This window comes from Panulirus ornatus, chromosome 68 (assembly GCF_036320965.1).
Source record: "Panulirus ornatus isolate Po-2019 chromosome 68, ASM3632096v1, whole genome shotgun sequence".
NCBI lineage: Eukaryota > Metazoa > Arthropoda > Malacostraca > Decapoda > Palinuridae > Panulirus > Panulirus ornatus.
The window spans coordinates 27,414,844-27,430,382 of record NC_092291.1 but is presented as its reverse complement, the minus strand read 5'-3'; the positions used below and the strand labels follow the sequence as shown (position 1 = coordinate 27,430,382).

Sequence of the window (15,539 nt, the reverse complement as noted above, 5' to 3'; positions counted from 1 at the left end):
ATTGGGTCTCAGTGAATGTTGGTTTGTGGCAGTGGTGTGTGATGTCTCCATGGTTGTTTAATTTGTTTATGGATGGGGTTGTTAGGGAGGTGAATGCAAGAGTTTAGGAAAGAGGGGCAAGTATGCAGTCTGTTGTGGATGAGAGAGCTTTCGAAGTAAGTCAGTTGTTGTTCGCTGATGATACAGTGCTGGTGGCTGATTTGGATGAGAAACTGCAGAAGCTGGTGACTGAGTTTGGTAAAGTGTGTGAAAGAAGAAAGATGAGAGTAAATGTGAATAAGAGCAAGGTTATTAGGTACAGTAGGGTTGAGGGACAAGTCAACTGGGAGGTAAGTTTGAATGGAGAAAAACTGGAGAAAGTGAAGTGTTTTAGATATCTGGGAGTGGATTTGGCAGCAGATGGAACCATGGAAGCAGAAGTGAGTCATAGGGTGGGGGAGGGGGTGAAAGTTCTGGGAGTGTTGAAAAATGTGTGGAAGGTGAGAAAGTTATCTCAGAAAGCAAAAATGGATATGTTAGAAGGAATAGTGGTTCCGACAATGTTATGTGGTTGCAAGGCATGGACTATAGATAGAGTTGTGCGGAGGAGGGTGGATGTGTTGGAAATGAGATGTTTAAGGACAATATGTGGTGTGAGGTGGTTTGATCGAGTAAGTAATGAAAGGGTAAGAGAGATATGTGGTAATAAAAAGAGTGTGGCTGAGAGAGCAGAAGAGGGTGTTTTGAAATGGTTTGGTCACATGGAGAGAATGAGTAAGGAAAGATTGACCAAGAGGATATATGTGTCAGAGGTGGAGGGAACAAGGAGAAGTAGGAGACCAAATTGGAGTGAAAAAGATTTTGAGTGATCGGGGCCTGAATATGCAGGAGGGTGAAAGGCGTGCAAGGAATAGAGTGAATTGGAACGATGTGGTATACCGGGGTCAACGTGCTGTCAATGGATTGAACCAGGGCATGTGAAGTGTCATGGGTAAACCATGGAAAGTTTTGTGGAGCCTGAATGTGGAAAGGGAGCTGTGGTTTCGGTGCATTATACATGACAGCTAGAGACTGAGTATGAATGAATGTGGCCTTTGTTGTCTTTTCCTAGTGTTACCTCGCACACATGTGGGGGTTGTCATTTCATGTGTGGCGGGGTGGCGACGGGAATGAATAAGGGCAGACAGTATGAATTATTACATGTGTTTATATGTATATGTCTGTGTGTGTATATATGTGTATATGTTGGGATGTATAGGTATGTATATGCATGTGTATGTGGGTGGGTTGGGCGAGTGTTTCGCCTGTTTCCTTGCTGTACCTCACTAATGCGGGAGACAGCGACAAAATATGAAAAAAAAATCAAACCTATCACACTACAAGACAGAGCGAGGAAGATTATTTAGCAAGTAAGGGGAGGATACTAGAGGATTTTTTTTCTTTATCTTGAATTTAGTTTTACACTTTAATGTTATTTCATACAAAGACACAGTGTTGGTGGTGAATAAAACAAATAAATTCAGATATACTTAACTATATACACGAGAAAAAAGTGTGAGGACATTGAGTGGCTATCATGTGGGAAGGATACTTAGGTCATCCATCACCCCATGAATACTCAAACTGAAAATTGGTCACAGTTATTATGTAATTTATTCCAAAAGCACAAAGTCACCAGGGATGCTTTTCATGCAGGCCTCCCTCCTTCATGAATAATTCCATTCAATTCACTCCCTGAGTCACTTTTAATCTTCAAATTTCTAGACATTCTCTCCTGTTTTCCTAACAAATTTATAGGTATCATGTGTATTCCTCCACACCACTGAGGTCACCCTACAATCTACATATTTTCCATGGGGTCATTGTATGTGTATGACCTGCAGATTTACAGCCATGCATTTATAACTGGTTTTAGGGATACTAAAAGAAAGCAAAATTTTTTCTTAGCATGCCTTCCTTGCTACTAATGGTATGATAAGTCAGGTGGATATTCAAAATCAGGCAGGAAAAGTTAAAATATCAGCTGATATGGGCTACCATTCTCTAAGAGAACACCAACTGATGTCGACAGCCATTAACAGTTAAGAGAGATACAGAAGCCTAACCTTTCATAGTAATAAAGCAAAAGGCTACTAGAATATAATCAAGAAAAATCTTTCATACTAATTTCATCATTTATTCCATAAGTTTCATTTTCTTGTTCATGTCAGTCAAACTCACTTAAAAAATCTAAAATAGCTATTTAAAGTTTTCTAACCTTAATGTATACATTGCCCACCAAGTGGTCACCAAGATTATCACATACGTTCATCTCCTCAATCTCCCCATAGCGATCCTCGCATTCTGTAAATACCTCCTCAAAAAAATTGTCGTAGTGTTCTTGCATCTCTTCATCACTAACTGTGGCTGAAATGACAAGTTAAATAAGCATCTTAATACACTGAAATCTGCAAGTGATCCAACTCATCTATCACCTAACAACAATATAAATTTTGCTGATAACAGCAGGTAGTTTTTTGTATATCACATGTTCATCACGTGAGTGGCAGCAGAAAAAGACTACATAGTATATTTCCCTTACTTATTTACACACTTTCCATATAGCAACTGACTCACTTACTTAATGTAAATAAACGAGTGCAATTTCAAGAACACAGAAGATGAGGTGCTGAACCATTTTTTATTTCATTTATTTTGCTTTGTCGCTGTCTCCCATGTTAGCGAGGTAGCGCAAGGAAACAGACGAAAGAATGGCCCAACCCACCCACATACACATGTATATACATACACATCCACACGCACAATATATACATACCTATACATCTCAACATATACATATATATACACACAGACATATATATATATATATATATATATATATATATATATACACATACACATAATTCATACTGTCTGCCTTTATTCATTCCCATCGCCACCCCGCCACACATAAAAATAACCACCCCCTCACCCCAAATGTGCGCGAGGTAGCACTAGGAAAAGACAACAAAGGCCACTTTCATTCACGTTCAGTCTCTAGCTGTCATGTAATAATGCACCGAAACCACAGCTCCCTTTCCATAACCAGGCCCCACAAATCTTTCCATGGTTTACCCCAGACGCTTTACATGCCCTGGTTCAATCCATTGACAGCACGTCGACCCCGGTATACCACATTGTTCCAATTCACTCTATTCCTTGCACACTTTTCACCCTCTTGCATGTTCAGGCCCCAATCACTCAAAATCTTTTTCACTCCATCTTTCCACCTTCAATTTGGTCTTCCACTTCTCCTCAATCCCTCCACCTCTGACACACATATCCTTTTGACCAATCTTTCCTCACTCATTCTCTCCATGTGACCAAACCATTTCAACACACCCTCTTCTGCTCTCTCAACCACACTCTTTTTATTACCACACATCTCTCTTACCCTATTATCACTTACTCGATAAAAACACCTCACACCACATATTGTCCTCAAACATCTCATTTCCAGCAATCCACCCTCCTCCGCACAACTCTATCCATAGCCCACGCCCCGCAATCATATAACATTGTTGGAACCACTATTCCTTCAAACATACCCATTTTTGCTTTCCAAGATAATGTTCTCGACTTCCAAACATTCTTCAACGCTCCCAAAATTTTCGCCCCCTCCCCCACCTTATGATTCACTTCTGCTTCCATGGTTCCATCCGCTGCCAAATCCACTCCCAGATATCTAAAACACTTCACTTCCTCCAGTATTTTCCATTCAAACTTACCTCCCAATTGACTTGTCCCTCAACCCTACTGTACCTAATAACCTTGCTCTTATTCACATTTACTCTCAGCTTTCTTCTTTCACACACTTTACCAAACTCAGTCACCAGCTTCTGCAGTTTCTCACATGAATCAGCCACCAGTGCTGTATCATCAGCGAACAACAACTGACTCACTTCCCAAGCTCTCTCATCCACAACAGACTGCATACTTGCTCCTCTTTCCAAAACTCTTGCATTCACCTCCCTAACAACCCCATCCATAAACAAATTAAACAACCATGGAGACATCACTCACCCCTGCCACAAACCTACATTCACTGAGAACCAATCACTTTCCTCTCTTCCTACATGTACACATGCCTTACATCCTCGATAGAAACTTTTCACTGCTTCTAACAACTTGCCTCCCACTTCATATATTCTTAATACCTTCCACAGAGCATCTCTATCAATGCTATCATATGCCTTCTCCAGATCCATAAATGTTACATACAAGTCCATTTGCTTTTCTAAGTATTTCTCACATACATTCTTCAAAGCAAACACCTGATCCACACATCCTCTACCACTTCTGAAACCACACTGCTCTTCCCCAATCTGATGCTCTGTACATGCCTTCACCCTCTCAGTCAATACCCTCTCATATAATTTCCCAGGAATACTCAACAAACTTATACCTCTGTAGTTTGAGCACTCACTTTTATCCCCTTTGCAAGCATTCCACCAATCCTCAGGCACCTTACATACATACATTAAATAACCTTACCAACCAGTCTACAATACAGTCACCCCCTTTTTTTTTTTTATTAAATTCCACTGCAATACCATCCAAACCCGCTGCCTTTCCGGCTTTCATCTTCCGCAAAACTTTTAATACCTCTTCTCTGTTTACCAAATCACTTTTCCCTAACCCTCTCACTTTGCACACCACCTCGACCAAAACACTCTATCATCAAACATATTCAACAAACCTTCAAAATACTCACTCCATCTCCTCACATCACCACTACTTTTTTTATACATATATATATATATTTTTCTTCCTAGTCACACATAAAAATCCACAAAATGGCCAAGCCTTAAACTGAAGCATAAAAAGGGTTCAACAGAAAGAGAAAAATTTCTCATCAATTTTGGAGGAAGTGAAAAACCTGTCCTAAATAGGACCAAGTTATTGTTATTTGAAAGACATGCAAGAATTATGAGTTCTAAATCTTTGAGCTGTCGGGAAAGAGTTATCAAAACGGCCCACCCTTGAATAGCTGTGTGATGCTTGCCAAGAATTACATGGTCTAGTTAATGGTGTGGGCACACTAACAGCCAGCTCTCAGAATCAAAAACCAAAGAAGGAAAGTGAACCAATATTACAGTATAGGGGAACTGGATCAGGTTGTGGGGTTAGCCTGGGAGATAATGAGTTGGACTTCTGTAGGCTCAACTTTGTCTACTAAGAACACAGAGCTAGAACGACCCCAGATGTAAGAACAATATTCCATAAAAGGACAGATCAATCCTTTGTGGAAACAGAGCAACTTTTCAGAAGAAAAGAAATTTGAAGATCTAAACAGGACTCCTAATTTTTTAGAGGCACACTCAGTTATATGGATAATGTGGGGTTTTAGATGTTACAGTGATACCAAGTTTGTTCATCATGTTAAATAGTGGAATTACACATCCAACAAAAGAGAGGGGAAACTTGTGAGGACTCTTAAGAGAGAGATGAGCAGAAACAGAGTTTTAAAGGCATTGCACTTGGCCAGATTTTTTCTATCCCACTGAGATATCCTATCCAAGCTTGAATTTATACAGGAAGCTGTGCTGAGACAAGATACAGGTCAAGCGAGAGAGGATGGAGAAGATTTTAGGGAAGTGGAGCAATACAGTGTTAAGCTGTCAGTATATGAGTACATTTTCTTAGGTACTGACAAAGAGAAAATGTTTCTCAGCATACAAGAGCATTTTCTCACCAAATGAAAGGAAAAGGTTGATATAAAAAGAGGAAAAGTGTAGGAGACAGGGCAAAACCTTGAGGGACCCTGTACTTAACAGCAAAAGGGGGAGGTTGATCAGCAAGGAACATATGAAAACATAATAGCCAAAAAAGGAAGCTACATTTCTGAAGGTAAAGTGAGGGTGAGGAGCTAAAAGAGGGGAGCTTGGAGACAAGACTCCAATGCTACTTTTGATATATCACATCAACTACACAGGATTCTCTCAAAACTATCAGATATGTTAAATAGACATTAGTAAGATAGGAAAGGATACCACCATTTGATCTTGCCTTACAGAAGCCATAGAAGACTGATATTCAAGATGTCTAAGAATATGAGAGTCAAGGAGGGATTCATAAACTTTAGAAACAGTATGAATCAATGCAACATGATAGTTAGAAGGGTTAGAATAGACACCCTTATTTGGGGTGGGAGGTACCAATGCATGCTTCCAAGAAGAAAGAAATGTTCTGGTTTTTGAACACAAAACACAAAGGAGCACAGATACAACTTCAGGAGCACACTTTCAATAGACAGGTATGGATGCCAATGTTTGCTGTATAAGCCTTGCTTATATCAAGAGAGAAAAAAGTGCTTCTTGGACAGTACAAAAGGAGATTACGTGGAGGGGCATAGGATCAGGAGGAGCATCAGGTCGTGAAGGAATGTTAATCACCCACAGTTGAGGTAAAGGAGAAACAAGAAGCAAAGAGAGTTGCTTTGCTCTCTTAACCACACTCTCTATATTTCCACACATCTTTTACCCTTTCATTACTTACGTGAATAAACCACCTCACACCACATACTGTCCTCAAACATTTAATTTCCAACACATCCATCCTCCTCTGCACAACCCTATCCATAGCTCATACATCGCAACCATATAATATTGTTGGAACTACTAATCCATCAAACATATCCATTTATGCTCAAAAAGAGAACGTTCTCTCTTTCTACACATTCTTCATCACACCCAGAACTTCACCCCCTCCCCCATTCTATGACTCACTTCTGCTCCCATGGTTCCATTCACTGTCATATCCACCCCCCAGATACCTATAACACTTCACCTCTTCCAATTTTTCTCCAATGAATCTTACCTCCCATTAACTTGTCCCTCAACCCCTGCTTATATTCACAATTACTGTTAACTTTCTCCTTTCACACACACTCTTCCAAACTCAGTCACCAACTTCTGCAGTTTCTCATTCAAATCAGACACCAGCGCTGAACCATTGGTGAACAACAGCTGACTCACTTCCCATGCCCTCTCATCCCCAACAGACTGCATACTCGACCCTCTCCCCAAGACTGACATTTACCTTCCTCGTCATCACATCCATAAACAAATTAAACAATCAAGGTGACACTACACAACCCTACTGCAGACCGACCTTCACTGGGAATCATTCACTCCTCTCTTTCTACTCATACACCTGCCTTAATACTTGGTAAAAACATCTCACTACTTCTAGCAGCTTACCTCCTACACCATATATTCTTACGACCATCCACAAAGCACCTCTATCAAAGTTATTATATGCCTTCTCTTGATCCATAAATGCCACATAATCCATCATTTCTTCTAAATATTTCTCACACACATTCTTCAAAGCAAACATCTGATCCACAGATCCTTAACCACTTCTGAAACTACACAGCTCCTCCACAATGCTCCATACATGTCTTCATCCTCTCAATTAATACCGTCCCACACAATGTTCCAGGTATACTCAACAAACTTATGCCTCTGTAGTATGAATACTCACCTTTATCCCCTCTGCCTTTATATAATGGTATTAACATGCATTTTGCCAATCCTCAGGCACTTCATCATGAACCATACATTCAGTGAATATCCCTACCAACCAGTCAACAACATAGTCACCCCCTTTCTTAATAAATTCAACTGCAATATCATCCACTCCCACTTCCTTGCTGCATTTTATCTTGCTGCAAGGCTTTCACCGCCTCTTCTCTCTTCACCAAACCACTCCCCATGACTCTCACTTTACATACCATCCCGATCAAAACACCCTACATATTCCACTCTGTCATCAAATACATTTCACAATCCTTCAAAAGACTCACTCCATCTCCCCCTCACTTCATCCCTAACACTGGTAAACAAAAATTTTGTCCCCATGGAAAAATATGGTTCTTGTGTATTTTTGCACATTAAATCCAAATATGTTTTCAAAATTTCTCTATTACCCATAGTTTTTTGTTCCAGGATACTCGCATATCACGATGTAGAGTATATATGAAACAAAAAGTTTAACACAGATATTTTCATTGTTTGTGAAGTGCAATAGCTTCTTTTTGAAAACACAAGCCTAGATAAATGAGTCATCAGGGGCCTGCAGAAACATAATGGAAATGTTGGGACATTCAAACATGACCCACTCCTGAGTAGCTGTTCTCTGTCAGTTGCAGGCTAGAACTCAATGTGTAAACAGTGTCTTTTCCACTCTCTTGACAAATTGTGCTTCTGTGTATTCAAATGTTATGCTGACACTCCATCTACCATTATAATGCTGAAAAACTGTGTAAATAGTCCAAATTCTTTCTGCTACATCTGTGGTGAACTGAAATTCACATCGCAACAATGTTCTTTCATACCCTTCATAAAAAATGCTATGTGCATTACTTTGTTTGTATAGTGGGTGACCAGGATAAAAGTTGGATCCACCGTATTTGTTGTGTCACATGTGTCAGGCTTCTCACAGCACGGGCAAAAGGTTCATGCCGTAGGCCTTTTACCATTTCTATGGTCTGGAGAGAACCCAAAGATCGTGCTTTGGATTGCTACTTCTGCCTGACAAATAAGAATAGTATATTTTCATCTATTTTTATTTTATTATAATTTGTCGCTGTCTCCCATGTTAGCGAGGCAGCGCAAAGAAACAGATGAAAGAATGGCCCAACCCACACACATACACATGTATATACATACATGTCCACACATGCACATATACATGCCTATACATTTCAATGTAAACATATATATACATATTTTATATCTATTTATTATACTTTGTCGCTGTCTCCCGCGTTAGCGAGGTAGCGCAAGGAAACAGACAGAAAAATGGCCCAACCCACCCACATACACATGTATATACATACACGTCCACACACGCAAATATACATACCTATACATCTCAACGTATACATATATATACACACAGACATATACATATATACACATGTACATAATTCATAGTCTGCCCTTATTCATTCCCGTCGCCACCCTGCCACATAATGAAATACCAAGCCCCCTTTGCCCGCATGTGCGCAAGGTAGGGCTAGGAAAAGACAACAAAGCCCACATTCGTTCACACTCAGTCTCTAGCTGTCATGTATAATGCACCGAAACCACAGCTTCCTTTCCACATCCAGGCCCAACAGAACTTTCCATGGTTTACCCCAGACACTTCACATGTCCTGGTTCAATCCATTGACAGCACGTCGACCACAGTATACCACACTGTTCCAATTCACTCTATTCCTTGCATGCCTTTCACCCTCCTGTATGTTCAGGCCCCAATAACTCAAAATCTTTTTCACTCCATCTTTCCACCTCCTATTTGGTCTCCCACTTCTCCCCATTCCCTCCACATCTGACACATATATCCTCTTGGTCAATCTTTCCTTACTCATTCTCTCCATGTGACCAAACCATTTCAAAACACCCTCTTCTGCTCTCTCAACCACACTCTGTTTATTACCACACATCTCTCTTACCCTATTATTACTTATTCGATCAAACCACCTCACACCACATATTGTCCTCAAACATCTCATTTCCAGCACATCCACCCTCCTCCGCACAACTCTATCTATATCCCACGCCTCGCAACCATATATCATTGTTGAAACCACTATTCCTTCAAACACACCCATTTTTGCTTTCAGAGATAACGTTCTCGACTTCCACACATTCTTCAACGCTCCAAGAACTTTCGCCCCCTCCCCCACCCTATGATCCACTTCACTTCGATGGTTCCATCCGCTGCCAAATACACTACCCAGATATCTAAAACACTTCACTTCCTCCAGTTTTTATCCATTCAAACTTACCTCCCAATTGACTTGTCCCTCAACCCTACTTTACCTAATAACCTTGCTCTTATTCACATTTACCCTCAGCTTTCTTCTTTCACACACTTTACCAAACTCAGTCACCAGCTTCTGCAGTTTCTCACCCGAATCAGCCACCAGCGCTGTATCATCAGTGAACAACAACTGACTCACTTCCCAAACTCTCTCATCCACAACAGACTGCATACTTGCCCCTCTTTCCAAAACTCTTCCATTCACCTCCCTAACAACCCCGTCCATAAACAAATTAAACAACCATGGAGACATCATGCACCCCTGCCACAAACCAACATTCACTGAAAACCAATCACTTTCCTCTCTTCCTACACATACACATGCCTTACATCCTCGATAAAAACTTTTCACTGCTTCTAACAACTTGCCCCCCACACCATATATTATTAATACCCTCCACAGAGCATCTCTATCAACTCTATCATATGCCTTCTCCAGATCCATAAATGCTACATACAAATCCATTTGCTTTTCTAAGTATTTCTCACATACATTCTTCAAAGCAAACACCTGATCCGCACATCCTCTACCACTTCTGAAACCACACTGCTCTTCCCCAGTCTGATGCTCTGTATATGCCTTCGCCCTCTCAATCAATACCCTTCGATATAATTTCCCTGGAATACTCAGCAAACTTATACCTCTGTAATTTGAGCACCTTTGCCTATGTACAATGGCACTATGCAAGCATTCTGCTAATCCTCAGGCACCTCACCATGGGTCATACATACATTAAATAATCTTACCAACCAGTCAACAATAAAGTCACCCCCTTTTTTTAATAAATTCCACTACAATACCATCCAAACCTGCTCCCTTGCCAGCTTTCATCTTCCGTAAAGCTTTTACTACCTCTTCTCTTGTTTACCAAATCATTCTCCCTACCCCTCTCACTTTGCACACCACCTCGACTAAAACACCTTACATCTGCCACTCTATCATCAAACACATTCAACAAACCTTCAAAATACTCACTCCATCTACTTCTCACATCACCACTACTTGTTATCACCTCCCCATTTGCCCCCTTCACTGATGTTTCCATTTGTTCCCTTGTCTTACGCACTTTATATACCTCCTATCAAAACATCTTTTTATCTCCCTAAAATTTAATGATACTCTCTCACCCCAACTCTCATTTCCCTCTTTTTCACCTCTTGCACCTTTCTCTTGACCTCCTTCCTCTTTCTTTTATACATCCTCCAGCCACTTGCATTATTTCCCTGCAAAAATCGTCCAAATGCCTCTCTCTTCTCTTTCATTAATAATCTTACTTCTTTATCCCACCACTCACTACCCTTTCTAATCTGCCCACATCCCACGCTTCTCATGCCACAAGCATCTTTTGCACAAGCCATCACTGCTTCCCTAAATACATCCCATTCCTCCCCCACCCCCCTTACCTCCTTTCTTCTCACCTTTTTCCATTCTGTACTCAGTCTCTCCTGGTACTTCCTCACACAAGTCTCCTTCCCAAGCTCACTTACTCTCACCACTCTCTTCACCCCAAAATTCTCTCCTATTTTCTGAAAACCTCTACAAAGCTTCACTTTTGTCTCCACAAGATAATGATCAGACATCCCTCCGGTTGCACCTCTCAGCACATTAACATCCAAAAGTCTCTCTTTCGCGTGCCTATCAATTAACACAATCCAATAACGCTCCCTGGTCATCTCTCCAACTTACATATGTATACTTATGTATATCTCTCCTTTTAAACCAGGTATTCCCAATCACCATTCCTTTTTCAGAACATAACTCTACAAGCTCTTCACCATTTCCATTTAGAACACTGAACACCCCATGTACGCCAATTATTCCCTCAACTGCCACTTTACTCACCTTTGCATTCAAATCACCCATCACTATAACCTGGTCTTGTGCATCAAAACCACTAACACATTCAGCTGCTCCCAAAACACTTGCCTCTCATGATCTTTCTTCTCATGCCCAGGTGCATATGCACCAATAATCACCCATCCCTCTCCATCCACTTTCAGTTTTACCCATGTCAATCTAGAGTTTACTTTCTTACAGTCTATTACATACTCCCACCACTCCTGTTTCCCCTTTACCCTTGAGCTTCGTTTCACTGACAGCCAAAACATCCAGGTTCCTTTCCTCAAACATACTACCTATCTCTCCTTTTTTCACATCTTGGTTACATCCACACACATTTAGACACCCTAATCTGAGCCTACAAGGAGGATGAGCACTCCCCGCGTGACTCTTTCCTCTGTTTCCCATTTTAGAAAGTTAAAATACAAGGAGGGGAGGATTTCTGGCCCCCCGCTCTCGTCCCCTCTAGTCGCATCCTACAACACGTGAGGAATATATATATAAATAGAAGGCGACTAGAGGGGACAGGAGCGGGGGGCCAGAAATCCTCCCCTCCTTGTATTTTTTAACTTTCTAAAATGGGAAACAGAAGGAGGAGTCAAGCGGGGAGTGCTCATCCTCCTCGAAGGCTCAGACTGGGGTGTCTAAATGTGTGTGGATGTAACCAAGATGTGAAAAAAGGAGAGATAGGTAGTATACTTGAGGAAAGGAACCTGGATGTTTTGACTCTTAGTGAAACGAAGCTCAAGGGTAAAGGGGAAGAGTGGTTTGGGAATGTCTTCGGAGTAAAGTCAGGGGTTAGTGAGAGGACAAGAGCAAGGGAAGGAGTAGCAGTACTCCTGAAACAGGAGTTGTGGGAGTATGTGATAGAATGTAAGAAAGTAAATTCTCGATTAATATGGGTAAAACTGAAAGTTGATGGAGAGAGATGGGTGATTATCGATGCATATGCACCTGGGCATGAGAAGAAAGATCATGAGAGGCAAGTGTTTTGGGAGCAGCTGAATGAGTGTGTTAGTGGTTTTGATGCACGAGACCGGGTTATAGTGATGGGTGATTAGAATGCAAAGGTGAGTAATGTGGCAGTTGAGGGAATAATTGGTATATATGGGGTGTTCAGTGTAGTAAATGGAAATGGTGAAGAGCTTGTAGATTTATGTGCTGAAAAAGGACTGGTGATAGGGAATACCTGGTTTAAAAAGCGAGATATACATAAGTATACGTATGTAAGTAGGAGAGATGGCCAGAGAGCGTTATTGGATTACGTGTTGATTGACAGGCGTGCAAAACAGAGACTTTTGGATGTTAATGTGCTGAGAGGTGTAACTGGAGGGATGTCTGATCATTATCTTGTGGAGACTAAGTTGAAGATTTGTATGGGTTTTCAGAAAAGAAGAGTGAATGTTGGGGTGAAGAGGGTTGTGAGAGTAAGTGAGCTTGGGAAGGAGACTTGTGTGAGGAAGTACCAGGAGAGACTGAGTACGGAATGGAAAAAGGTGAGAACAATGGAAGTAAGGGGAGTGGGGGAAGAATGGGATGTATTTAGGGAATCAGTGATGGATTGCGCAAAAGATGCTTGTGGCATGAGAAGAGTGGGAGGTGGGTTGATTAGAAAGGGTAGTGAGTGGTGGGAAGAAGAAGTAAGATTATTAGTGAAAAAGAAGAGAGAGGCATTTGGACAATTTTTGCAGGGAAAAAATGCTATTGAGTGGGAGATGTATAAAAGTAAGAGACAGGAGGTCAAGAGAAAGGTGCAAGAGGTGAAAAAGAGGGCAAATGAGAGTTGGGGTGAGAGAGTATCATTAAATTTTAGGGAGAATAAAAAGATGTTCTGGAAGGAGGTAAATAAAGTGCGTAAGACAAGGGAGCAAATGGGAACTTCAGTGAAGGGCGCAAATGGGGAGGTGATAACAAGTAATGGTGATGTGAGAAGGAGATGGAGTGAGTATTTTGAAGGTTTGTTGAATGTGTTTGATGATAGAGTGGCAGATATAGGGTGTTTTGGTCGAGGTGGTGTGCAAAGTGAGAGGGTGAGGGAAAATGATTTCGTAAACAGAGAAGAGGTAGTAAAAGCTTGGCAGAAGATGAAAGCCGGCAAGGCAGCAGGTTTGGATGGTATTGCAGTGGAATTTATTAAAAAAGGGGGTGACTGTATTATTGACAGGTTGGTAAGGTTATTTAATGTATGTATGACTCATGGTGAGGTGCCTGAGGATTGGCGGAATGCGTGCATAGTGCCATTGTACAAAGGCAAAGGGGATAAGAGTGAGTGCTCAAATTACAGAGGTATAAGTTTGTTGAGTATTCCTGGTAAATTATATGGGAGGATATTGATTGAGAGGGTGAAGGCATGTACAGAGCATCAGATTGGGGAAGAGCAGTGTGGTTTCAGAAGTGGTAGAGGATGTGTGGATCAGGTGTTTGCTTTGAAGAATGTATGTGAGAAATACTTAGAAAAGCAAATGGATTTGTATGTAGCATTTATGGATCTGGAGAAGGCATATGATAGAGTTGATAGAGATGCTCTGTGGAAGGTATTAAGAATATATGGTGTGGGAGGCAAGTTGTTAGAAGCAGTGAAAAGTTTTTATCGAGGATGTAAGGCATGTGTACGTGTAGGAAGAGAGGAAAGTGATTGGTTCTCAGTGAATGTAGGTTTGCGGCAGGGGTGTGTGATGTCTCCATGGTTGTTTAATTTGTTTATGGATGGGGTTGTTAGGGAGGTGAATGGAAGAGTTTTGGAAAGAGGGGCAAGTATGAAGTCTGTTGGAGAAGAGAGAGCTTGGGAAGTAAGTCACTTGTTGTTCGCTGATGATACAGCGCTGGTGGCTGATTCATGTGAGAAACTGCAGAAGCTGGTGACTAAGTTTGGTAAAGTGTGTGAAAGAAGAAAGTTAAGAGTAAATGTGAATAAGAGCAAGGTTATTAGGTACAGTAGGGTTGAGGGTCAAGTCAACTGGGAGGTAAGTTTGAATGGAGAAAAACTGGAGGAAGTAAAGTGTTTTAGATATCTGGGAGTGGATCTGGCAGCGGATGGAACCATGGAAGCGGAAGTAGATCATAGGGTGGGGGAGGGGACGAAAATCCTGGGAGCCTTGAAGAATGTGTGGAAGTCGAGAGCATTATCTCGGAAAGCAAAAATGGGTATGTTTGAAGGAATAGTGGTTCCAACAATGTTGTATGGTTGCGAGGCGTGGGCTATGGATAGAGTGGTGCACAGCAGGATGGATGTGCTGAAATGAGATGTTTGAGGACAATGTGTAGTGTGAGGTGGTTTGATCGAGTAAGTAACGTAAGGTTAAGAGAGATGTGTGGAAATAAAAAGAGCGTGGTTGAGAGAGCAGAAGAGAGTGTTTTGAAATGGTTTGGGCACATGGAGAGAATCAGTGAGGAAAGATTGACCAAGAGGATATATGTGTCGGAGGTGGAGGTAACGAGGAGAAGTGGGAGACCTAATTGGAGGTGGAAAGATGGAGTAAAAAAGATTTTGTGTGATCGGGGCCTGAACATGCAGGAGGGTGAAAGAAGGGCAAGGAACAGAGTGAATTGGATCGATATGGTATACCGGGGTTTACGTGCTGTCAGTGGATTGAATCAGGGCATGTGAAGCGTCTGGGGTAAACCATGGAAAGCTGGGTAGGTATGTATATTTGCATGTGTGGGCTTATGTATATACATGTGTATGGGGGTGGGTTGGGCCATTTCTTCCGTCTGTTTCCTTGCGCTACCTTGCAAACGCGGGAGACAGCGACAAAGAAAAAAAAATATATACATATATATATATATATATATATATATATATATATATATATATATATATATATATATATGGTTTCAGAAGTGGTAG

At 41.2% G+C, this 15,539-nt stretch overlaps 1 protein-coding gene across 4 annotated transcripts in view; it reads right to left on the bottom strand.

Moving 5' to 3' along the window:
- The window catches only part of U2af38 (U2 small nuclear riboprotein auxiliary factor 38), a 238,072-nt gene that overhangs the window by 60,339 nt on the left and 162,194 nt on the right, over window positions 1-15,539 (bottom strand). For 3 of the 4 annotated variants that reach the window (XM_071659278.1, XM_071659276.1, XM_071659280.1), the window contains one exon: window positions 2,237-2,385. In XM_071659278.1, the coding sequence (XP_071515379.1) occupies window positions 2,237-2,385 (149 nt within the window). The remainder of the gene's footprint in view (window positions 1-2,236; window positions 2,386-15,539) is intronic. The other variant, XM_071659279.1, reaches the window with a different exon arrangement.